The sequence below is a fragment of the Kwoniella botswanensis genome, chromosome 2 (assembly GCF_036426115.1).
Source record: "Kwoniella botswanensis chromosome 2, complete sequence".
Taxonomy (NCBI): domain Eukaryota; kingdom Fungi; phylum Basidiomycota; class Tremellomycetes; order Tremellales; family Cryptococcaceae; genus Kwoniella; species Kwoniella botswanensis.
This window is the reverse complement of record NC_088600.1, coordinates 2,310,230-2,334,893: the sequence shown is the minus strand read 5'-3', so window position 1 is coordinate 2,334,893 and position 24,664 is coordinate 2,310,230. Positions and strand designations below refer to the sequence as shown.

At 44.0% G+C, this 24,664-nt stretch overlaps 10 protein-coding genes across 10 annotated transcripts; 6 read left to right on the top strand and 4 right to left on the bottom strand.

The window, feature by feature from the left end:
• Positions 1-75: 75 nt before the first annotated feature.
• Positions 76-1,417, top strand: L199_007770 (uncharacterized protein; the record flags this gene model as incomplete). The annotated part of the gene is made up of 4 exons (XM_064893456.1): positions 76-255; positions 330-915; positions 1,062-1,319; positions 1,380-1,417. 4 exons carry the CDS (start codon positions 76-78, stop codon positions 1,415-1,417), a joined length of 1,062 nt encoding a protein of 353 aa, XP_064749528.1.
• Positions 1,418-1,868: 451 nt separating this feature from the next.
• L199_007769 (uncharacterized protein) lies at positions 1,869-2,633 on the top strand (the record flags this gene model as incomplete). The annotated part of the gene is made up of 1 exon (XM_064893455.1): positions 1,869-2,633. The coding sequence occupies one exon, from the start codon at positions 1,869-1,871 to the stop codon at positions 2,631-2,633; it is 765 nt and encodes a 254-aa protein (XP_064749527.1).
• Positions 2,634-2,957: 324 nt separating this feature from the next.
• On the bottom strand, positions 2,958-4,088 carry L199_007768 (uncharacterized protein; the record flags this gene model as incomplete). The annotated part of the gene is made up of 1 exon (XM_064893454.1): positions 2,958-4,088. The coding sequence occupies one exon, from the start codon at positions 4,086-4,088 to the stop codon at positions 2,958-2,960; it is 1,131 nt and encodes a 376-aa protein (XP_064749526.1).
• Positions 4,089-4,762: 674 nt separating this feature from the next.
• Positions 4,763-5,442, top strand: L199_007767 (uncharacterized protein; the record flags this gene model as incomplete). The annotated part of the gene is made up of 3 exons (XM_064893453.1): positions 4,763-5,122; positions 5,234-5,341; positions 5,392-5,442. 3 exons carry the CDS (start codon positions 4,763-4,765, stop codon positions 5,440-5,442), a joined length of 519 nt encoding a protein of 172 aa, XP_064749525.1.
• Positions 5,443-6,539: 1,097 nt separating this feature from the next.
• L199_007766 (uncharacterized protein) lies at positions 6,540-7,978 on the top strand (the record flags this gene model as incomplete). The annotated part of the gene is made up of 2 exons (XM_064893452.1): positions 6,540-6,644; positions 6,863-7,978. The coding sequence occupies 2 exons, from the start codon at positions 6,540-6,542 to the stop codon at positions 7,976-7,978; spliced, it is 1,221 nt and encodes a 406-aa protein (XP_064749524.1).
• A 219-nt stretch (positions 7,979-8,197) lies between these two features.
• On the bottom strand, positions 8,198-10,233 carry L199_007765 (uncharacterized protein; the record flags this gene model as incomplete). Its single annotated transcript, XM_064893451.1, has 10 exons — positions 8,198-8,257; positions 8,343-8,506; positions 8,587-8,704; positions 8,791-8,818; positions 8,888-8,958; positions 9,042-9,068; positions 9,140-9,340; positions 9,402-9,515; positions 9,582-9,902; positions 10,027-10,233. 10 exons carry the CDS (start codon positions 10,231-10,233, stop codon positions 8,198-8,200), a joined length of 1,311 nt encoding a protein of 436 aa, XP_064749523.1.
• A 538-nt stretch (positions 10,234-10,771) lies between these two features.
• Positions 10,772-12,995, bottom strand: L199_007764 (uncharacterized protein; the record flags this gene model as incomplete). The annotated part of the gene is made up of 10 exons (XM_064893450.1): positions 10,772-11,069; positions 11,231-11,318; positions 11,482-11,599; positions 11,773-11,968; positions 12,108-12,204; positions 12,300-12,345; positions 12,427-12,527; positions 12,615-12,691; positions 12,769-12,813; positions 12,889-12,995. 10 exons carry the CDS (start codon positions 12,993-12,995, stop codon positions 10,772-10,774), a joined length of 1,173 nt encoding a protein of 390 aa, XP_064749522.1.
• Positions 12,996-13,737: 742 nt separating this feature from the next.
• L199_007763 (uncharacterized protein) lies at positions 13,738-16,633 on the bottom strand (the record flags this gene model as incomplete). The annotated part of the gene is made up of 2 exons (XM_064893449.1): positions 13,738-15,797; positions 15,856-16,633. The coding sequence occupies 2 exons, from the start codon at positions 16,631-16,633 to the stop codon at positions 13,738-13,740; spliced, it is 2,838 nt and encodes a 945-aa protein (XP_064749521.1).
• A 462-nt stretch (positions 16,634-17,095) lies between these two features.
• L199_007762 (uncharacterized protein) lies at positions 17,096-20,251 on the top strand (the record flags this gene model as incomplete). Its single annotated transcript, XM_064893448.1, has 9 exons — positions 17,096-17,252; positions 17,323-17,534; positions 17,699-17,956; positions 18,080-18,581; positions 18,683-19,002; positions 19,128-19,412; positions 19,596-19,887; positions 19,961-20,065; positions 20,139-20,251. 9 exons carry the CDS (start codon positions 17,096-17,098, stop codon positions 20,249-20,251), a joined length of 2,244 nt encoding a protein of 747 aa, XP_064749520.1.
• A 1,193-nt stretch (positions 20,252-21,444) lies between these two features.
• Positions 21,445-23,605, top strand: L199_007761 (uncharacterized protein; the record flags this gene model as incomplete). The annotated part of the gene is made up of 9 exons (XM_064893447.1): positions 21,445-21,495; positions 21,609-21,664; positions 21,761-21,851; positions 21,931-22,038; positions 22,143-22,239; positions 22,325-22,417; positions 22,474-22,724; positions 22,791-23,116; positions 23,194-23,605. The coding sequence occupies 9 exons, from the start codon at positions 21,445-21,447 to the stop codon at positions 23,603-23,605; spliced, it is 1,485 nt and encodes a 494-aa protein (XP_064749519.1).
• Positions 23,606-24,664: the final 1,059 nt, after the last annotated feature.

Here is a 24,664-nt window from a genome sequence, read left to right as displayed (position 1 = left end):
CTCTACCTCCTAGATACCATCGCATATTCCTCAGACAGGTCTACTTTGGCATCTTTAGTCCGAGTCAATCACGCAATGTACGACCACTTCTCTCCCTACCTGTACTCTCGGGTCGAGGTCAACAGATTCAACAAGCTAAAGGTCCTGTACGGATTGGACTATGATCTCGAGAAACATAAGCAGGAAGGTAGACGTGTGGATTCGATGATGGCTTTGGCTCGTTCCAAGAGAACCATGGATGCACTTATGGAAGAGGTGAGCTGACGCTCGTGATTATTAGACTTCACGATCCCCTAGAAGCTTATCGACGTGTTTCCCTTCACTCGTAGATTCTGGGACCGCCCCTTGAGGCCCATAATCGAAAGCTCAAACTTCTCAACATGGTGAAAACTCTGGTCATTACCGATTTCTTCGCTGCAGAGGCCATCGCTCGATCTTTTCATCCCGAGTACTCAGACTACCTCGATAAGGACGGTGAGCGACATATCGAAGATGAGATGTACCGAAAGCATCCCGATCTAAGACCACACCTAGGTATCAAGAAACCCTTTCCAGTACCTAAATCCCGCCCACTCGTCTTCCAAAATGTCGAGAACATCTCACTTGGATATCAAGTTCTCGCTGCCAGCTTTTTCTACTCGATCTGTAAACACGACGGTGAACCTATCATCCATCCCATCATCAAGGCTCTAGCCAAAGGTCTTAATTGCAAGAATGTCTCACACGATTATGAAGCTTCTATGAAATACCATAAAGACGGTTACGATGAGAACTTTGATCTCACTCTCAAACCTTTCTTGGATAATTGGGATTTTACCACTTCCAACTGGCATAACATGAATCAAATCATCATGCCTTGCACTCATTCGACACCAAAGATGAGACTGTTCTTCGACCCCGACTCGGTTCAGGAGAGTAAATTGAAGATGCGTTTGAAATCGATCAAAAGAACAGAAAGCGATCGACAATTCCTAATCAAATTTTGGCTTACTTCATCGATTCCCATTACTGGTGTTGCGCTCATCCAAGAAAGAAAGAAGAGACTATCATTGAGATCGTAGATCCCACCAAGAACCACCCATTGGTCATACCGGAAGAAGATGAGGTCGCTCAAGCTTCGTTGATGTTCTACGACAAGAGATTTGCCAGTGAGACCAGTGATGAAGATTCATATGACGACTGTATGGAAGCTGCTCAAAAGAGGTGGAAACAAAGGAAAGATTCGGGTTGGTATGAGAAGTACGCGAAGATCGTCAATTGGGAGGACGCGGAACCTTGTGTCTGCTGTGGTGAGAAAAGAGCACCGGGTAGAAAAGCCTGTGAGTTCTTCTGGTGAGACTTGATCCGCTACTGCAATCTATGTGCTGACCACAGAATAGATATTGAGTCTAATGCTCGGTTCGCTCTTATGGAGTAGTCCGCTGGATATCACATACCAGGGATATAGGCCCATTATGGTGGTAGTATAGCTCTTCCACCGCATTGAACCAGATGGATTTATGATTATGAATTTATGTCTATGTCATTTTCATGTTAGGTCTGTCATGTCCATAGATAATTTCATCATGACTGCTCTCATACGGTGTAGGTATGAGACAAAGAGAACGCTCATCCCGATGATCCCGAAGATCCGATGGAGTGATCCACCTGAACTTACCTCCACTTACGCTCTTCAACTGCATCGAGATCTGTAAACGTATCGTATCTCTTCATCTTGTGCTGATCGAAGGACAGAATAGACTTCCAACTTATAGCCATCGATATACATGTCCTTCATCAGACAACCAATCCATCTCAAAACCCTTAAATCGTATTCACTTGTATCATCCGCTTTGGTCGGTCTCTCGTCACTTACCTACTATCGCACCATGTCCACGCCCGCATCTACATCGACATCCGCATCTGCATCGACTGCTAGACGTCAGATCCCATACCAACCGCGCTCATCCCCTTCTACAACTCCCTTTCCCTATACTGCCAGAGATCTTGAACCGATGGACAATTCATCAGATGAGATATTCTATTCGGAACCTCGCTTTGTGACTCATATCGATGATGGAGCAATAATCGCCTTACGATCCTATTTCGCGGAGGTATTACCTACATCCAAAGGCTCGAAAATACTAGATATGTGTACAAGTTGGATCAGTCATTATCCATCGGAGATAGAGAAGGCTGTCGAAGATGGAATCATCGAAGTAGTAGGAATAGGTATGAACAATGAAGAGATGAAATATAATAAAGTTTTAAAAGGGAAATACATAGTCAAAGACCTTAATCGGGATCCAACTGTATCTGGTTGGCCAGGTGATGAAGAAGGAGAAAGTGAGATGTTGGATAGTACGACGTGTACTGTATCTATCGATTATATAACGAAACCATTAGAAGTTCTTACGAGTCTTAGAGCAAGGACGAAGAAAGGTGGAAGTGTACATTTGATCATCAGTAATAGGTGTTTCCCCAGCAAGGTTGTTGGCAGATGGATGGGTATATATGAGGATGATAGGTTGAATATGGTTGGAGATTATCTTGCTTGGAGTGGATGGAACGGGATTGAGATCTTGGTGTTGAAAGAGGGTTCGAGGTTTACGAGAGGGGATCCCTTGTGGGTGGTGAGAGGGTATAAAGAGTGATCAAACGTATATTGAAGTGGCAAAGGAAGAATGACCAGAACATAACTTATGTTGTTGCACATCAGGTCTGATCGCTCTTGTGAGTGTGTTGGATAATGAATAATACATTTCTTACCATATATTTAAAGATAATACTGCTAAAAATGTACAAATTCTACGATTTGTAACTCTCAGAACTATTTAAATGTTCTCTCTTCACAGGTTCTTCCATCATGGTAGGTATTCTCGCTGCTGAACACTTCTGAGGAATCTGGAGACATTCGTATCAGTTTCAAGTTCACCAACTTTGTGATACAGAGGTGAAGTCAAAACTCACATTCTATCTTAGACCTTGCCACAACATACACAAGGTTCTGCGTCCTCTTTTGACGTGACAGTCAAGTTAGTCCTCATCCATTCTAGTGCTTTATTCCAATGACCGATTGTTGATTCATCATAAACTTCGATTCCTGGCCCAATCATCACTTTAACGATGTTCTCAAGCTTGAAATAGGCTGCAGAGGAACATGGTAGGTTAATCAACTCCAGATGATAAGGTCGAAGAGTCTCTGCGATATCAGGAGGTGGGAATGCCGAGCAAAGCGTTGCGATAGTCCAGAAAAAGTTCGGCAGGCATATACAATCTTCTATATGATGAAGCTCGGCGCTGTTTTCCTTCTTTCTCAATCCTGCTGAACAGTCTTCGAATATGATCTTAGTGTACTTCCGCCAATGCGACATAGCTGGGAAACCTCGTCGATCTACTCCATGAATCGTGGTGCTTTCGATAGTCCAACTGTCCTTCGCAGCTTCATGCAGCTTGTTGAAAAAGGTCGATACAGCCCACACATAGTCGACATCGTCGTTGCCGCCTTTGAGCAGATCGAAGCAGATGTGTAGAGGGCGGAGAAATGAGGTGAAAGCTAGCAATTGATCCTGCAGCTCAAGCGCGGCCGGACTACTTGATTCCATATCGAGGTTTTGTATTGCTCTGAAGCCAAAGGACAATGTCTCCACTCTGTCGAAGGGCGAAGCGGCCTGATCGATAGGATGTAAGTCAGCTGGTCGATTACCAGTCGGACCCCAGAGTCCAGCAATTGATAGGGCGCTGTCGAGATCTTCCAATATAAGATGTTTGGTTGAGCGGAGCATTTCGATTGGAGAAGGTATCGTTGAGAGTGGTTTTTCATCACCTATAACGTTGACTTCGTCTCCTTGTCCTGGGCATAGCTTGACGCGATTGGCGCTGGAAAGGATGTGATGGGCATGTTGCTGTCTGGCAGTAAAAGTTTCGTAGAGGTAGGGATAAAATCTTCGATATGTGTCCTTTGAGCAGTACATGAGTTGAATCAGATCGGGTTTGTCGGATACTGAGAGGTAGTCGATGATCATCCTGAGGACTGTTGAGGGGAATCGTTCAAGTGCGAGGGGGGATACGCGTTCATCGTCTTCCGGTGTGGGGTGGACGGTTGACATGATGGGGTAGTATGGCAGGGTCAGGCAGGGTATAAGTGTCGATATACAAAGTGAAGAGAGATGAAGTTGTGATTGAAGTTGAGATTGAAATGCAAAAGAATGAAAATGAAGGAAGGTAAATAAGTACAAAAGACTCACTATCGAGTTGATGGGGCATGGTCAAAGCGTATGTGTTGGTGTGTGGTGTGTGTTGTGCATTGATCGCATGTTGAGTCACGCGTGGCATCATCCTTTGGCCCATAAGTATAGGTAGGGTATACTTTACTCTTCAGGAATAGGATTTGGTATGAACTTTTCAATGCGAAATAAGAAAAGATCCTGAGCTGAGAAAGCATATTCAAGTCCTTTGTAGCGATTGATGGACATGATCATCTAGTTAAATGAGATGTGCGGAGGAAGTGATGGCAAAGGAAGAAGGACCCGTAACTCAATAAAAGTAAGAGCAAATTGTGCCACATGCGATATGTACAGTATAGAATAATGATCTCTGCTCAAACTGGTCAACGATGCAACAGAACTTTCGATCTCAGATATCTTTTTTGAATGGTTCTTTTCCTTACTCTTTCCTCTTTATATTCTTCAGCCTTCTTCCAATATTTCACTTGATCTCTCTTTCATATCTTGCCCCGAAGAAAACTTCTACTTGTCCGCTCATCTTGACGACCACCGCGACCATGGCAGCTTTCACCAACAAGAAGGTGCGCAAAGACAACTCTCGCACTCTTTCTTCCCCGGATTTACCACCACTATCACTCGATCGGTTCCCTCCAGAAATTCGGGATATGATCCTCACCAACATCGCAGCTTTGCCCAAACACCACTTGGTCGATATGATGATCACTTCCCAACAAATGTACCATCACTTCGGAAAAATACTTTATCATACACTCAGGATCGATGAGTTCAATGCCAAAAGCGTGTTCAAAGGTTTGCTGCTGTATACAAGACCGGATGAACAACCTTTAGTCTTCAGGGATGAATTCCGTAAAGACATTGATTTCGCGACTGCTTCGAAGGAAATGATATCGGCTCATGTGAGGAAGCTAGGTAGTCTTCGTTTCGTGAGAAGACTACATGTGGAAGATTTTACTGCAACAAGATACCTTGGGACGGTGCTCTCCTTAATCAAGATCGAACATGATTAGATATACTTCAAAGATATCCCTCAAACACTTACTTCCATCCGCCATGTTTCTTTCGGCTCGCCCTTGGTCCAGGCCATGGTCTGGACGATACCCAAATACCAATGTCCTGTAATTGACAATTTATGCACTCTGCTGAAAAACTCGATTCGGTGTAATAGAATATGCTGCACTCTACCTTTACCTACAGCCCCGTACAATTCAGAACGTGACGAGTGGCATCGCTTAAGTCTTGTAGTGAATCGTGTCAACCTTCAAATGGTATGGATCCAACAAGGATACTATGACTGTTTCTTATTCATTGTTTGGCCAATCCTGGTGGTGTATCTTATTGATTGTGGCTGCTCGACCTGCATCCATTCCAGTCAGGTCAACACAGTGAGCCAAGGATTCAGATCATTATTCTGCCAAGATATGTGCTTGACCCATCCTCCCTTCTTTAGTCTTATCATAACAGATTTGGTCCGCGCTTCCGATTACATGGCACGTCGTACCATTATTTTGCATCGGGCATACTTCGATATCACTTTCTTTCATCTTCGCATAACAACCATCATCTATTTTTGCGATTGTACTTGCCAAGCATGCCGATCAAGGAGGATGACCTATTACGCTCCAAATTTCTGTCCATTCTCAGATAGCGATCTGATCTCATATATTGGCGCAAACCAGATTCGTTAGATTACACAAGAGGAAGATTTCACCGAAACTAACGCTCTACAATATCCCTCCATGTACTCTTAGGACCCCTTGGCAAGATATAGAGAAAAGAGTCACTCTGAGACTGAGGCTTGAATATCCGAATGTACCTTCAGAAGAGATCAACGACGTCATGTCTGACTGGGAAAAGAAGTTTGAAGATTGGAAGGATGAGGGAAGGATAGTCCCGCCTTGTGTCTGTTGTGGCAAGAAGTAGGCTATCTCGCGATCGGCAGCAATCGAGTGGGATGAACAGTCTCTTCAGTGATATCTCTTCTGACAGTCAGGGAGCAACCTCCGACTCATCTTCATATATGATCTGTAATAGTGATACCCCTCGTATGTACAGTATGACCTCTTGAAATTATTTCTTAATTTGTTCTTCACAGTGCCACCGCCATTTGCATTTGGCATTCCTCGGTCATGACCGAGATTATTGATTCCGGATCGAGCACGGTCCTCTTTACCCGACAACAGTACCAGAACCAAACAAACGCTCCAATGTTCAACTTCTTGATACTACCTATCTTGTCTATCCACCTCAGCGATTTCCCCTTCATGTCCTGCTTCTTAGCTGAGATAGATCGAGATTAATCTGGCCATACCGACGATGGAGTCATCTCACCATTCGTTCATCCAGCCTGCTAAATCCCCCAAACTCGCCTCCTCCTCTCAATCGACTTCACCATTCGACCTCACCCTACTCCCATCAGAAGTATCTCTCCTCCTTCTAAATCCCTCGCGAGAACATGCGACTCCCACACCCTGCTCAATCTGATGTGTCTTCCGAAAGAATCATACAAATACTTCGGTCCGGCTTTATATCAAAATATCACCATCACCACCACTATATTCGATGGGTTGGATTTCGCTTTGGAGCGAAGAACACATAAGGAACAATGGGATAAAGATCGACAAGACCATGTGAGTTAGTGGGTAGACGAAGAAAAGAGTAATACCTTCTTTGGCAAAATTTTGAAAAATCAGAGTACTTCAACCGAATATGAGGATAAGGTAGAGGTGATAGAGGGTAATCCATTGGAAGAACTGTGTATGGTAGATCCGTTATCGATTCATTTAAGAAAGGTAAACCTGTTATCGAATATCCAATGGGTCAACATGCATTCTATACAGTCGTTGGTTGGTTTATCAATGATTACCAGACGAGCTTACCGTACCGATACATATCAACCGCAGCGTGTGGAAGTCGGGCATAAGAGGTTATTTGATAATCTCATTGGAATAAAAATGAATTCTTCAATCAAGTTCGACCAGAATTCATTCGGACCTCGTACTAGAAATGTGTCTATCACATCACTTGGAACACATCTCAGACCCCTTCAATTTCATCTCCAGATATGTACAGAAGATGATCTCCGACCCGGATGTTTGGGCTTATACCTCAAAGCGTTATGCGAAGATTGGTACCTAGACTTAGTAGTATATCATGTACATTTACCCAATCCGTCAAAAGACGCCTTACAAAGAGGGAATACCAACTACAATGCGGATAGGATAATTAGGAAATTGGGTGATTTGCCAACTGCCAAGCAGATTATATTCGATTTTAGGAATTCATGTACGGCCGATCCATCTTCACTCAATATTTCCCCGAAGACTACTGCTGAGTTGTATAAGATGGATGGGGAAGGAACGAGTTGGGAATCGATTGATTTGAATTGCTGGAATATCCTTGGTGCGATATTGAGTAAGGTGGATAGTTCAGATTGGATACAGAGGAGTAGTTATTCAAGTCCTCACGAGGTCAGATCCAGAACTGGAAAGGAAGATGGGGATGCCTGGAAGGAGGGTGGAGGAAACGTTGAAGAGGTTAGACCTAGTCTCGAAATTCATGGTTTACCTTGTATAGCGAAAATTACGTTGGACAGTATGAAGGTTGCTGCTTCTCAGAGGATGCTCGGTCAAGAGCACGAAATAGCAGGATGGAAAGAGGGAGAGAGAGATGAGTGGTTGAGGTATAACCTAAAATCTTTCAATGAGGGTGATGATGAGTGGTGTGAGTGTTCGGCTTCTGCCATTAACACGTGAACAGGATGGCATATGATTGCGAAAGATAAACATTGTAGTATAGACTTATACGTTGTACATACATACATACATCTAGATAGTGTTGTACCATGATTTCCAACTCTTTCATGTTATATTATAACTTATAGGTGTACTCCTTCTATCGTTACTCGACCATCGGGTTGACTGGATCACTCCAACACTGATATACTTACTGTACGATGATAACATGGATCCCGGTCAATCGCTATCACTATCGCCTCCAAGGAAGTCAAGATCTAGTACAGCTCCCAGAGCGGACTACAATGAGTTGTCAAATATCAGCCATCTATCCTCTGTTTTCGAATGTTTGTCGTGCGAATGACGGAGATAGTCTTATACGTACCTCCTCCTTATCCAACTCTATGGGTTCGTCTTCTTCTTCCTCTTCTTCCTCCTCCTCATCAGACCCAATCACCTTCTTCCTCTTCGTGCCGGAGCTAGCCCTACTTCTTCTCTCGCGAGTATTCGAAGACAATCCACGAGCAGCTTCAAACGTCTTGACGTCGTCTATACGGACATCATTAGCCTGGATTGGACAATCGGGTCTACTGATATTCTGAAGAAGCTAGTAAACCAAAATGACCTACCTAGTTCTTGAGCCAATTCGCGTTTTGCTTTCAAAGCCTTTGCTTTTCCCAGCGTAGGCTGACCTTTCATCCCTAGAGATGACAAGAGACCTTGTACGTGTCGTATTTGTGAGGACGTCTACAGTAGGGATGGGATCGAATGATATTAGTCACTGGTCCATGTATAGGGAGGACATAGAGTAAGCGAGATGGGAATGGACGTACAGTGGGACAATCAGCAAATTCTTTGGCCCTATTCGACAGAAGTGATATAATGATCAGCTTCACGTCTGATTACTGGACAGACCACCTCAGAGCCCACCACTGTTTCCTCACTCCGCATGCAACAACTATCCTCTTCAGATCCGCTAATTTCGCTTCGTCCGGGGAGAGCTGCGTAAAGGTCAGAAGTTAACTCATGTACGAGACCTTTTCGAAAGTAGTCAGAACCCAAACAGCAAGAGTGTTGAACGTACCCCTTCGTTGGGATCCTTCTTGTTCTTCTATTCCGTACGCTGTATCAGCTATGTCCCACAGAGATCCGCATATAACACGGGCCATATAAATGACTCACATTAGACCCTCTACTCTTCTTCGGCGGTTTTTCATCATCACTCGACAAGACTGATACAGACTTGGACACTGATTTCCTTTTACCCACAGCCGAGACAGAAGCTGAAGCTGATTTACGTGCTTTTGATTTCGATGGAGGTGGTTCGTCATATACTGATGACATGTCTGAATCGCTCATACGAGCTTGAGGTTCTTCCACATACTGTGAGAATGCACGAAAGGTGAGCTGAGAGAGAGATTTCAGCAAGAGCAGAACAGCTCACTGTCTTTCTAGTCTCGGTCTCTTCTTCCTCTTGCTCTTCTTTGCGTTGCTGATTCTTGTTAGATGGTCGCTTGGGCGGTGTAGACTTGGGCATGGAAGATGGAAATCCTTCATCCTATGTATCGTGTTGGTTTTAGAGATCGAATATGTAAAACCATGCGAGGATTGAAATATAGCTCACATAATCATCATTTTCAATCACTTCCTCTTCTTCCTCTTTCTCTTCACTCTCACTTTCATTATCCACCTTCTTCCCCTTGCTCTTCCGCTTCTTCGGCCCACATTTATGGATCTTCTTCGGCGAGTTAGAATGATATTCATCCTCTTCATCAGATTCTTGTCGTTTTGACTTCTTTGCCTTTATCGATCTAGACGAAGAGGCCTTGCTTTTCGATCTGCTCTTCGTCGTCGTCGATTGAGCTAAGGGTGAGGGTGAGGATGAGAGGGAGGGATAACTTGAGCTTGAAGCTCGACTTGATGAAGGTATGTTATCAATATCATCCTTCAATAATACAAGATAATCAGTATTGTCATTTAGCATCGTTCCGATGTTGTTTTCTTCGAAGGACATGATGTTCCTCGATGGATTCAGATCACAAGGGCCGAAATGGAATGGATTCACTTACCACTGCAGCTTTCACCAGCTCTTTCACCATACTCTTCCATCTCCCTTTACCCAATTCACCTTGATCCAATCCCATAGTCCTCTCAATTTCTGATCTAGCCATGAACATGGTAAATACCCCTTGTTCTAGCGTTCCACCGGGTCTGGCGGCATTTCGGACGACGCGATGAGCGGTCTTCTTGAGAGATGGGATGAGAGAGTCGTCCATTATGTATGTGAGTGATGTTATGGGGAATGATGAGAGGTGAAGACGAGATGAGAGATGAATGTTGATAGGAAGATAGAAGATGGAAGATGGTTGTGCGAACTTGTCGCGTTTCCGACGGAAAGGATGTGGAAAGAACCAAACAAAAGACTCTATGAACAGCTCTCGCTTGCGGAAAGTTGGTAACTCATGGGTTTTCATGCACGTACGTCGGAAACGTATCCTTGTTTATAAGTGTAATGTATATGAGATGCATGTGTATGTGACTGAGAAGAGTGAAGAGAAACAAGAAACCGTAATCCGTTATGTATAATTCCTTAACGCTAAGTGGTACTGGGACGCACTATTCAACGGTTTCATTATCAGTGCATCACTACGAGTAGGTCTAGTTATTAATGTCCGTGATACTTCATTATTTCGTGCTATATTCGTATCGTGTCTATTCTATCTCTTCCATCCACCCTATCGCCCATAAAAGTATATCTTAATGGCCCGTCGATAGAGGCGATTCACCTGACTAGTGCGAATACTGGCTGATCCCCTATATGATCAAACTCAATCCTAAACCTATCAACCCCATCAATCCCCATTCCACCCCATTCCTTCCAGCCGAGCTATTCGATCCAGCCGCATTGGTGCCATTGGTAGCTGCACTTCCTGTACCCGAAGCAGTCTTGCTCACACCAGCAGTGACAGTGGTAGTCGACTTCCCAATCCCGCTGACGGTAGGAACATCGTTTCCGGCAGTTTGGTTCGTGGTGTAAATGTTGATATAGTTGAGTTCGAAATATGCGTTGGCATACGTTGCTGATGCATCGTCGATCACATAAGTAGTGTAGCTATACGTCACATAGCAGAAATATCAGCTTGGTCTGTTTGTGGATTGAGAAGCCGAGAATAGTAGAGATCTGATGTGGCACTTTCACCTCAGCCATCGAAATTAAGGTTTTTGCACCTTGTTTTGGTGTTTTTTCAATCAAAATCGATTGTCTCGACTCACCACGTCTTGTCGCCTTCCAGAGCTGGACAGGTCTGTTCCAGGAGTGCAGGAAGGCCAGCAAAGTCTCCACATAATGCAATATTCAGAGCTGAAATATTCATAGAAAAGGTGAGCCGAATAGTCCAGGTCGAGGCTAAACGATAGCGAAACTTACTGAGAGTTTGTGCTATGAAGATAAATTGTGGTGAGGGGGTACATCGGTCAGATTTCGTTCACGCTAGGCTTGATTGAGCTCTGTAGCGGTCACTCACGCTCAAAGAGATTTGTAATGTCACAAGTCGAAGAAGAGTATTCAGCAGTCGGCGTTCCCAGTACGGAAGTATCAAAGGTATCAGCAGTAGCTGAGAGACTGTCCGGGACGTTGCTTCGCTACGATGGAGATGAGGAGTCAGCTATTTATCACAGATGAATAGTGTTCAACTATATGTTTCTGTCGAAAATAATGATCGCGGGGTCTAGTGTGGTATCAAACTTCCGATGCCCTCTTGCCAGTTTCCATTACCTCTCTTTTGAGGCTAAGAACAGAAGCAAGCCATACTCACCGAGATAAACCATATCTTTATCGCCTCGTTTGTCCACTCAGTGACAAAAACTCCACCACCAGCTTGTGAGAACGCCTCCCCATAGGAGTTCTCATTCTGATCGTAGACTGTGCAGCCTGATCCCGAATTGGCAGATTGGTCGCAATCCGTTGCGTCGATTCTGCCTACCATCTGAGAATTCTGGTCGATGGTACAGCTATAACATATAGTCACGAGTACAAGTCAGAAAATGACCGGCTCTCAGGTTTCAGGGGAATTACAATAGAAATTGAAGACAAATATGCTATGGGCAGGTTTTAGGGTAGTAGAAGAGATGTTTATGATATGTGACTTACGTTCCTCCAGATGTATGTAAAGCCATCATATTCTCTTTACGTTGGTTTATACCTTCGAATATATCGATCTCACCTCCTGCAGGCCAATTCGCTCCTTCTGTTAATATGTAGATAAGCAAGCATCAGCATCCTATATGAAGAGCAATATTTCAAGTCGCCTGGTCAAAAACTGGGATGCGGGGGTTCACTGACGAGTCCAGAAGGCTCCCCATACGGAACATCCATAAGGTAAGTGTACCTACGATAGGACAAAAGCATCTCGGTTAGCAGAACAAAATCTTTGATCATGATACAGACTTTTTATGAAATGAACACTCACTGCATCCATGACAAAGACTGTACCAGGATCATAAGTGTTCTTAGAGAGTAATTTGGGTGCATATCGTTTTTCGTTATATGGTACGGAGGTTGTGTTGTCAACTATAACGAAAATGACGTCGAAGTACAATCGATTTTATCAGTCAAGTGTAAGTCTAGATAGATCTATAAAAGTGATTTTAATCTTACCTTTCAATATGACCCTACCTGCATCGTTGGTATATAGCAAAGAAGTGTTCTGAGCAGTTGCCCAGAATGTATCTCCACTGAATCAAACAAACCGTCAGCACCATGTTCAGCGTGTGATAGTCGGAGTGGATATGGTCAGGGTATAGAAAATCACTTGGTAGTATTATCGTAAGTCTCAGCTGGAAATCTCCAACCATCGCTATTCAGTACGACAAATCATGTCAACCCATGTACACTTGCTTCGAGTGATATACCGGGACGTCCAGTGACTCACAAGAATGTCGTACCGTGATGACTCTCCGTCAGAGGATATTGAGCCGCTCGTACTCCTCCTAATGCCAATACTACGGCTAACAATGAAGTGCTGAATTTCGATATCATCTTGATTATCTATGTAGGACGAGTTGTAGGTCTTTCGGATCAATTGAAATGTAGCAGTGTTAAAGGTATAGATTTCTTGAAATCACGATTCTTGTGTTGAGAGATAGCTTGTTTTTGGAAGTTGAATGAGTGTTCAGGGCGTTGCCAAGGTGATTGATCGGTGTTGTAACGAGCGTGTGGTGTGGTTCGAAGATCAATGACATGAGTCGAGATCAGAAGCAGACAAAGGATAATCGAGGGTATCGTCTACTTTTATCGAACAGACGATGACAGACTGATCTTACAGCATAAGTGGTGGAACGTGCATGTTGGGAAATGAACCGTGCCCAAGCTGAACAATGATGGCCTCAAACAACCAACAACAAAAACATGGATGAACCGCGGATAAACACAAACACACGGCCCTGGTTCCAGATAGGGTGAAACCGACCTGTCCATTGAAACATGTCATTCTACTCTATCGTGAATGCAGGCAGTTAGTTATGCTTATGCTTATTGTTCGCATCGGCATCCGCATGCATTAAAATGCAGTGCGGTGCAGTGAATTGAGTTTTAGTTGTATCGGCCAGCAAAATCTAATTGAAGGGATTGTATACCATAGCGAGAACCTCATAAATTGGATAGGTCATGCAAGATACATATGAACTACATGCTACTTTTACTTTCATTTTCACTCTAATCATTCCCATAGCACCCGCAACAGATCAGACGTAGTGATTTACACTGCCTTGATATCCCCAAATCAATTTGAAGCTTCTCCGGATCCAGACCTAGAAGGTTTCCTAAGCACCGCATTCCCCACCGGACTATCCCTTTCCCTATCTTTGGGGATATTCCAAATATTACTAATCGGGGGTGTATTCTCCCTTCTTATCGGTTGTCCCAAGCTGTTAGGCCAAGTAGGACTAAGAGGTGGGAACTCTCCACCTCCTGCACCAGCACTGGAGGTGGTAGTAGTACTGTTATTGGGACTACTCAACCTAGCTGAAGATGGTGGGGTAGGTACGGGTGATCCACCTTCATGCGAGGTAGGAGGATTCTTCAACACGCTAGAAGCTACATTACCTATATTTGCAGCTTGACTCTGTTGAGCGAGTGCGCTAGTTGGGCTAAGAACAGCTCTAGTCACAATTGACGCCAGACTTGGTCCAGCCGATCCAGACCCAGGTCCAGACGCTGTTGACGGAGAAGAGGTCGAAGTGGGATTTTGTTTATTGACTGGTAAAGGAGGGAAATTGGGTGGCGAGTGATTAGGTGATCTGACCCCCCCTCCGTCGTTTGCAGGTGAATTGCCGGATCCACTGGAATTATTTGACGATTTCGCTTGAGCTTGCGCCGCTTGAGCCTGTTCAGCCAAGACGCTAGGTGGAGGATGGAAATTGGGTGTGGGTCTAGGTCGAACATTAGGCAAATAGATACGATGTTGTAATTGCGGCGGCATCAATGTGGTATGATGGGTAGTATTGGGCGGTTCGTTGTTAGGAGAAAAGTTGGCAGGGTGGAACGGCAGTGCGGCAGCATTCACACCGCTCGAAGTGGAAGTGGTATTGGTAGATTGGGAAGATGTAGGTCCAGAAGTCGATCGGGAAGGTTGATTAGCCAATTTTGGTGGTCTAAATGCAGGTGATGTATTTGGATTAGCATTGGGAGGGACGGGATGTTGAATCTGATAGAAGCTGTTAGGATGGGTGGGACTGTGTGCAGGTTGACTAGGACTGGGTCGGAATGTAGATCCAGCAGAAGGGAACCGAGGTTGATATCCACTCGCGCCGCCTGCACCTCCCCGGGGTCTGAAAGCTGGTCCAGCTGCGTAATGTCCATTGAGATTGGTCAATGAAGGATGAGCAGATATACTTCGTTGGCCACCCAATCCTATTCCCCCGTAATCATAATTATCATTGTTGTTGTTGTTGTTTGATCCATATCCTGCAGCGAAGTACGAGGCGGCATTACTATTCTTTCTCATTGCTCTTTCACGATCTTCTTGATTTTTCTTTTCTACATCTTTGATCTTCCCTTCTACTTCTTTCAATTGCTTTCCCAATTCTTCTTGTTCAGATTGTTTCTTGGACTTTTTCGATTTCAGCTTTTCCATCTTATTCAACACCTCATGCAACTTCTTATCCTCTTCTAACCTAGTCTTCTTATCTTTCTCACGCAATTCCTCTTCTCTCTCTTTGATAGACTTCCATTCCAGTTGAATCGCTTCTACTTCAATATTCAGCGCTTCAAGCTTAGATTCCAGAGTATCCAGTCCACTCTCGACATCACTAGCATCCTTCTCAGCTGACTCTGCTCCTGCCCAACCTTGCTTCACTTGTTCCTGAGTAGCCAAGGCTTTCTGCTTGGAACGTAGGTCCATGGATCCAGCTTTCTCAATTGCCTTTTTCACATTTTCAATCTCAGCCTTCATTGCTGCCTCTTGGCGTTGGGAAGTACGTCGAGCTTCTTTGATCTGAGTTTGCAAATGTTCCTTCTCTGCGTGAGCAGTTGCGATAAGGTGTCGCAATTGGGCGGTTTGCGTATCCACTGCATTGAGTACGGGAGTGGGGATGATCGTAGCGGTATCAGGGGATAGGGTATCATGTGATCCTAAAGCCAGGGAATCGAGAGTGGCGACAGCATCGGAAGATCGTGTGGGGGATAAGGGGGAAGAAGAGGGTGGATGACCTGGTGAGCCACCAGTGAGAGAGTTCGATCTTGATCGTGGTCTTGAGCGGGATCGTAATGAATTGGCTCGAGAGCGAGGGTGAAGATTGGAGTTGGGTGTAGGCGAAGGTGGGATGAGAACGCTTGTTGAAACTGAGAATTACCAGATAAGTAAGCTCTGTGAGATCTCTCGATACGTGAGGTAGCTTACTTAAACCTTCACCGCCTTCTTGACTGAACAACCCTACCACCCTTAATTCCACTTCATATTCCTTCCCAGGACTTAATCCATAAACAACTACCACCGCTCTATCTTTGTCCATCTTCTCCTTTCCTCCTTTCCTCTTACCGTGTCCTCCAGCTGTACCAGCCAACACCAAATCTTTATCTTGCGAAGTGTGATTCGTAGCTGAAGAGGCAAAACGGGGTTTTCTAGGTCTTCTTCGGGTGATTGAACCTTCTTCTATCCCTTCTTCATCATTCACCACTATAGCTGTGTTTGATCCAGATAGATCTTCATGTTCGTCTTCCCAATCCAGTTCTGAATCTTCATCTTCGCTTACATGAGCATATATCCTAGACCATGGTTGACCATTTACTGAGACCACCACACCGTGCGATAAGAGGTCTTTAAATGATGATGATGATGAGGTATCTATCCAAGATGAATAATCTACCTCATCATCCTCCTCTTCACTTACATCTCCATTTCTCTTCGCCCTGGGTGTCGTGGGGTTAGAGCCGTGTATGCGTTTTTTGCTCTTCGAGTGGGATGGAGATTGAGCGTGGGTATGGTGATTTTGATGAACCAAATGAGGGAGAGACGAATGAGTATGAGAATGGGATTGTGGGATAGGAGGCGTGAGTGAGAGGGAGAGTGTGAGTGCCAAAGGAGTGAGCTCGAGGACAGTCAGTGTGAGCGGTCGAGTATGAGGGGAGATGGTATGCCACTGGGCCGAGGATGAAGGGGTGGATGTGGTGTTTGTCATGTTGACTAACCCAAGAACCGGATAACCGAGGGGGAGAAGAGATGAGGTGACGGACTTTTACGAAGGCGATGATGCTACGCTTGCAATCTAGATAATTGAAGAGACGCTGGATGGAGGATGAGCTGGTGATTGCTTGATGTATATGCCGTAGTGATAGATGTGAATATGAATATGAAATGCATTCCAGGTTGACTTTTTACATTCTCTCGTCTCGTCTCACGGCGATTTACTTCCTCGACCCAGAGACGGAGATACATACAATCTCCGTTTCCTGGATGTGGAGACTCCACTCCGTGCTTGGTTGAACCAACAGTCAAAAGTTGGAAAAGTTTGTTTTCATTCGTGAATCTTGTGTAACATCCAGTCATTGATGAACATCTCGAGGTTATCATAGGATTATACTCACTGCACTCGAATCGACCTGTGAGAAGAAGGGCGGTCTGATAGAATTCAGTCATCGAAATGACCACCTCTTCCTCCTCTACCCTACCAGGGGTCAAACACAAAGTGATAGGCCTCGTATCAGGTGGTAAAGATAGCTGTTTCAATCTCATGCACTGCGTAGCAAATGGTCATGAGATAGTCGCTTTGGCTACTCTCACACCGGAACCTGGAGTAGGTAAGTCACTCCAGACATTTCATTACTTGACCGAGCTGAATGAGACTGACCATTGATGGGGGATTCGTAGACGAACTTGATTCACATCTATATCAATCTGTCGGTACCCACCTGTTGCCTCTCATTGCGGAATCGATGAATTTACCGTTATATACTAGAATAATCAAGGGCAAAGCCGTGTCGAAAGGCGCTGAATATGGAAGCAGGCTTCAGGGAGGTGAAGGATCAGGTGAGAAGGGCGATGAGACTGAGGATCTGACTGAGATGTTGAAAGAGGTCATGGTGGGTGATATCTCTTTTTCACGATCGGTATGGGTTGTTCGCTGATTTCTCATACAATCTACTATCTTCATCTTACATGACCATACGATGACTGCATACTCTGTTCGATACCTTACGATACCTTCAACTTCAACTTCGTCGATGTTCATGATCGTAACCTTCAGTCTGCACATCCCGAAGCTACTGCTTTATCGTCCGGAGCCATCCTGTCGACATACCAGCGTCTACGTATAGAGCACGTATGCTCCCGTCTTAACCTCGTCTCTCTAGCCTACTTATGGCAATCCCAGCAGATGCCACTGTTGAATAAGATGTTGAGCTGCGAGATGGAAGTGGTCTTGGTGAAAGTTGCTGGTGTAGGATTGGGCACGAAAGTCGTAAGGAAGACATTAGGGGAAATCATGCCTTTGTTGACTAGACTCGTGAGTATCTCCTTCTTCTGATGAGCTTTATATAATTATATGGACGATTCAAAATACCATCAATGTAGCGTTGGACTGTATGTTATTAATAGATTAGCTGATGTAATACGTTGGCGGGGCTAGGAACAAACCTATGGTTCTCATCCAGCGGGCGAAGGAGGGGAGTATGAAACTCTAACATTATCCACACCGTTGTTCTCACATCGAGTGAAATTAACCAAAACGAAAACGATCGTGACTGATCCAGAACCGTATCCTGTCGCTTATCTCAAGGTGGAGGATGCAGAATTAGAACCCAAGGAAGGTTGGGTGAAACCTACAGTCGAAGAATTAAGGGAAATGTTGGGTTTGGATGATGAGACACCAGGACAGGAAGGGGTGGATGAAGATGGGTTGGAAATTTTGGATGAGATAAAGGGAAATTTGAATTTGGAGAGATTGAACATAAATGATGAGACACAGGATAGGGGCATTCACCAAAGTGGAGAATCGTCTCAAGGGAAGAGCGATGGAACGCCGAGATTTGAGAGAAGAGGTAGATGGTTCTGTGTTAGTGCTGATGGGGTGACGAAAGAAGATGAAGATGTAGGTGAAGAGCTGAAAATGTGCTTTGATTCGATATCAAGTGAGTATGGACACTTCTTTAAACCCATCCCAAACGATTTTGACCTTTCGAAGTTGAGAATATTGATTGTCGATTAATACTGACGACTGAGTTACCTGTAGATACCCTCAAATCACATAGTCTATCCCTTCCCCTCCACTCAACTCACATAACCCTCCTACTGTCATCGATGTCACTCTTCCTCCCTGCCAACGCAGCTTATAAAACGTATTTCGGAACTTCGCCACCTTCCAGAGCTACTGTGGCTGTACCACTACAGAACAATAGAGTACGAATCGAAGTTATCGGATTTGACGATACACCCACGCTATCTCCATCTTCTTCGTCCTTGAAGTTGGTCGGAGATAGGAATGCCTTGCATGTCCAGAGTTTAAGCTATTGGGCACCAGCCAATATCGGACCGTACAGTCAGGCAGTCATGGTAAGTGTGATCTATCTAATTCATCTAAAGCATCTACATACTTTCGTGACATACCATATGTCCTGATGTGCCTCTACGTAATGTCCTATTACCTGAAAGAATCGTGCTGATCAGTCGATGATTAGGTAAATCAACGTATTCACCTAGCAGGTCAGATACCCCTCTTACCCCCATCCCTAACTTTACCTCTACCCCCATCGAAAGGATCGCCATATCCCCATCAAGCAGTTTTGGCTTTACAGCACGTGGGTAAGATCATAGATGTTTTGAAAAGTAGGAATTATACGGGTGGTGGATGGAAGGGTTGGATCGAAAGTTGTGTGGGGTGGTGGGCCCGACCTTCCTCTGGGGATGATGTTGGAGATGGTGTGGGAGTGGTTAGGAATGCTTGGAAATTATGGGTCGAGAAGGTGAGTCGAGTTTAGATCACGTTATAGCTCATCTTACAAGAGAGTCTTCGAACTTTCCTCCTGTTCCTAGAGTGGGAGTGTCATGACTCTCCTGGGCTTATCAGCCATCTCTAACCGTATGGGATCACACCCCTTTACTGTCTACTGTTGAGTTGACTGATTTGTATTATCATTGACCCGCAGACATACTCGCATCAACCACCAGTGATATTCGTCCAAGCTAAGGAATTACCCAAATCCGCTTTGGTAGAATACCAAGTGAATGTTCATACAGGTCGAAAAGGTGTTGATCCGCTACTTGAAACATCATCCATTTCGATACCTCAACAGTCAGATTCAGAAGAAGACGATGATGAAGATGAGGATCTCATTCTCTCATACTGCTCTGGATCCGATGAGGATCAGGAGGTATGGTGGGAGATGTATGAATGTTCGGGCAAGAACCAAGGTTCGAGAGCAGTCGTATTCTCTCCGAGTAAGTATGGAATGGTATACATGCTTATCATGCTCCTATACTCGTCAATTCGCTGATCTATTGTATTTATAAGGTATCGAGTCTCTACTCAAGATATCTGAATTGTCGGGGATAAAGAAAGCATTGGAGAAAGCTGTGACAGTTAGGATATACCATTTACCTAACACCAGCGATCAACGTGAGTTAAGTGAATACAAGGTTGTACGATGGGAGCACTCATATGGAACATCCTGCTTGTGTTTCACCTGTAGTCATGACGTTCACATCTATATTGAAGTGTAATTACACTCTGATACCCGTGTATAGTATACATGATAAGAACGGTAAAGAAGCGATGGTGGGATTAGAGGTATTTGGTATATAATATATTGTTGTATTCGCCTTGACCTATTTCTGCGAATGTGAACCTAGAGCAGCTCACCTGCCGGTAATGACCCCAGAAATGATTGATTGGCATGAGATCTGGGAGTTCTGGAATCTGATGAGATCGCTGATGTATGATGATGATCACTTGTACGCGCCACTTTGCGAATCGTGTTGGGGTGTTTTGTTTCATCTTTTGTGCTATCTCTATTTCACGCGTGTGCCTTTGGGTTTTCTGACCCTGAATTAATAACAAATCAACGAACACACGAAAAGGGAGTCTAGACAATTTACATACAATAGGTGCTTGTGCTTTGCTTTGCTCTTTGGGTTGGGTTTCAACGTTTCAGCTTCAGCTTTTCACCTTCGTTTGCTATATACTCTACATCCGTACGAATCCTCATAATCATCTGCTTGTCATTGTCTATCATCATCCTTGCATACATTGTCGCTGGCCTGCTCATCACTATCATTTAGTCTACACGCTCTTTCGCCCCCTTACAACCTAATACACTATCGCTCTCACCGCGTTTCGCGATAACATTGAAGAATCAACGCTTGGATCCAGCCAGCCCTCGATTCGTTCATTTGTTAACCAACATACAACAACTGACTTCTCTGGTAGAAGTTTGACATACATCGAATATAGATAGCTGTAGAACAGCGTAGATCCACTGGGTAGTAGATCGGGATATACATAGATTTCATTGTGAGTTAATCCGGATGCTGTGATATATAGGATGAAATGGTTGCTAAGTGATTGATGTTGACTTGTTAACCGACAATACTTTAGTCGATACATCCTATTCACCTACCTACTTTTACATTCTCACTGTCAAGCAGTGTTAGGATCAGAGGGGCAATTACAATAAAAGAAGAAATCCTTTGATACCTCACTTTACCTTGCTCCTTTGGGATCGATTCGTCACATACAGTCAATCTCGTTATCAACATATCCAATTCTCATCAATCGTCAACATCAATCAATAGCGAACAGATCATTAGCTATAGAACGAACTTGCATCAGGAAGAAAAAAAATTGGGTTTGTCACTCGCGGGTCGAGAACCCCTTTTTATTCACTCTCTTTCATACAACCGAACGCAGCCAATAAGAAAGTCCAACTTCCCTCCCTATCACGGTCACTTATACCTTTTGGACAATCCTTCAACATACCTAGTAGACCGTAAGACATCATGTGCTGCTGCGAAGCGGAATGGAAGAGGGAGGTGGTACCGGATCATAAGGTGAGTTTGAGCAATTCATATATGGAACAAAAGGGCGAACGAGAGTGATACAGAGTCACAGATTATAGAAATACGTCGTCGAAGATTGGGCTGATCATTCATTCGTGACACAGTTTGATTTCGTCAATGTTAGGGAATTTCACAAAACAGATATATGGACTAGGATAAAGTGAGTTTTTCTGTTTGGTAAAGACATATTTTCAGTGTTTTCCTTGACTCAAAAACAAAACTCACAAAAGCTGACTGTGATTGATATAATGTCTAGGTACATATTCAAATATGTCTTCTTATTGAAGTCCATAGCTGTGTACGGGTTGGATATATTCACAGCGTCAACTATGATCCTCGCTGATCATGTGAGTCAATTTAAGACTTTCTCTCCGAAATCTTGTAAAAGTATTTGGCTGATGGGTGAGATTATTGTTATACTCCTAGTGGACAAACTCTATTGGTCAGAGGTGTGGAGATAATTGTGCGATTGACGTTCAGTTCAAAATTGCCAAATGGGTTTTTGTAGGATGTATAATATTTTCTTTCTTACTGGTGAGTCTTGCATTCCTCTCTTGTCAAATTTACTTCTGGTCAAAGCTGGAACACAAGACCTGTAGACCTGCATTTTTAGACTTACATTCTGACTTCACATGTAGCTCGCATACGAGACCTGGAAAGCCAAACAAGTCATCGTTTCTCGTGATATATCCTATGCGTTCACTAATCTGATGGCGAACGATTACTACTCTTTCCGTGAGTTGTTCTCGTACTCGTACTCGATGAAGTAGATAAGCGAATGACTGATTGACTCGTTATGTGTCTTCTCTTTGATTCGCAGGTAATTATGATAACTTCTGTTTGTTTTGTCATATCGAAGGTTCGACAAAGAAGAAAGATGATTTCGCTTTCTTCATCTTCTTCACTTTCAAGGGTAAGTTGCGGCATCGTCATTAGCATGCCCGATAATGCTAATCAATATCCAATCAGGTTGGAAACGACTCCTGCTCGCCGATGGACCCCGTCAATCCATCAACGCCCTGGTTCTCTATTCCTTCGCGTACGCTTATGGATTCCAGACAAGTGATATACCCGCCTACTGGGACAATTCAGCCATCACTGCGATGTTGTTGTTCTCGATGATTGCAACAGTGTTGATCTTTGCTGGTTCGCTGTTATTGCTCATCGTGGCGGCTATCTGCTACGTTCCGTTGTTATGCTACATTCAAGGTAATCTTAAGGTAAGTAATGGAATCTCCTCTGTTTTTAATAAAATGATTGGCCGTTGACTGTTGGCTCATCATTAGGAATATGTCTGTCACAAAGTCGACAAGCGAATTTCTGAACTAATCAAGAAGAAACAACGACAACGAATCGCGCGAAACGCGGCACTGGAGAAGAAGATGGCTCAAGGTGGAATGAAGAATTCCAAAGGTGAACTACTGGAAGATTCAATGCCTCAGCCTACCTTACCTCAAATCTCGTTAGATGATGTAAATGATGATGGTGAGAAAATGAGAAGTAGGAAGAATGGTTTGGGTATGGATGATTCTTCGTTGAAGGGGTATGAGTATCCACCACCTGGGATTAGTTCGCCTTATGGGCCGAGTGGATATAGCGATGATTATGGAAGGTGAGTTGGAGATGACTTCCAACTAACACAATGATGAAGGTATATGTATAGCTTACTGGTATGTTCTGGTGAATCAGTTCATCGAATCTAATGGCCAACGCTGCGCCAATAGGCATTTCGTACCCACCACCTGTTCAAGGGTCCATACCCACCACTCGACCATATTCACCTTCTTTCCCTACTTCGCGATCCAATTCTGATTTTTCTCAACCCTGCTTGCCACCTTCAAGATCTCATTCAGATCTCTCGCAACCTTCTTTCCCACCTTCGAGATCACATTCAGATTTACAGAGGTTTGGCCCACCGCCATCCAATACAGGTAGCACATCGCCATATGATCAACGATATATGAGGAACTCGGGTGGATCGGCAGGATTACCTTATGATCATCCTCGATCAATCACTTCCCCTCATGATTATACTCCCAATGGATACGATCATGCGCAGGTTTCATATCCTCAAGTGTTGAATAATAATCATGGGTGGTAGGATTGATTGATGAATAGATTTGCTTATTTGTTCAATTGTATATTACACTGCATTTGATGTATAATTTGGATTATGATGTTGAGCATTGAATATCGCAAATGCTCAGGATATGGTACTGTTCTCATGGTAGGTGTCGGGTGTAGGGTGCATGACAGCGGCTAACCGCAGCCGTACGTGTACGAAGGAAATAAGTGGATCTTATCTTATAGAATTATCTGTCAAGCATCGGGATATCCGTCTCAAGCGAGGTTAGGTGGTCAACGTCAACGTCATCAAGGAACCCTTCCGAAACACTCTCCTTGGCATTATCATGATACTGAACCCTACGATGCGGCTGCACTGTGATGGTAAAAGTGGCTGAACAGCTATCAGGTATTCAAGGGGGGTACATGACCATGAGAAATGAGGGCTGCGGAGGGAGGGTGGAGGGTTGAGGGTTCATAGGTACGCGAAGATACCTGACACCTTGTATGAGATATGCAATGGTCATCAGTTTTGTCTATCAAGCTCGATGATCTCATCAACGATCTTCATCGGCGGCTGTTAGATGTAATGGGCAATGCGTTACTAACCTCAACAGATCAATCCCTTTTTTGGCTTATACTTAGGACTTCAGCTATATTAGCTCGTTTTGAGAACTATAAGAGAGAGAATTGGACAACCGGCAAACGGCGTTTGATGAGATTTGACACTTTGTCACTACCAAATAAGACTAAGACTAGTTACAGTAGTATAGCGCTTTCCTGCTTCTCGGAGTTAGATTAACGAAATTTGATTTTCGATTTTCGGGTTTGAAAGTTCGGCTATGAAAGGTATTCGTAGATGAATCAAGATGAAACAAGGGTATGCAATAGATCATTGCATATAAATTACATTGAATGAGATCCTCCTACCCATTGGTGGAATGTACGTCGGAAGCAAATGGGGGATGGTAGTAAAAAGAGGGATGGGAAGCATAAATTTGTGTCGGATCGGGTGATAGTCACGTTCGATTGGTGTTCAGATTAATTGGTAAGTTGTGCGAGAAAAAACGAAGGCTATACGAGTGATAATGCGCTA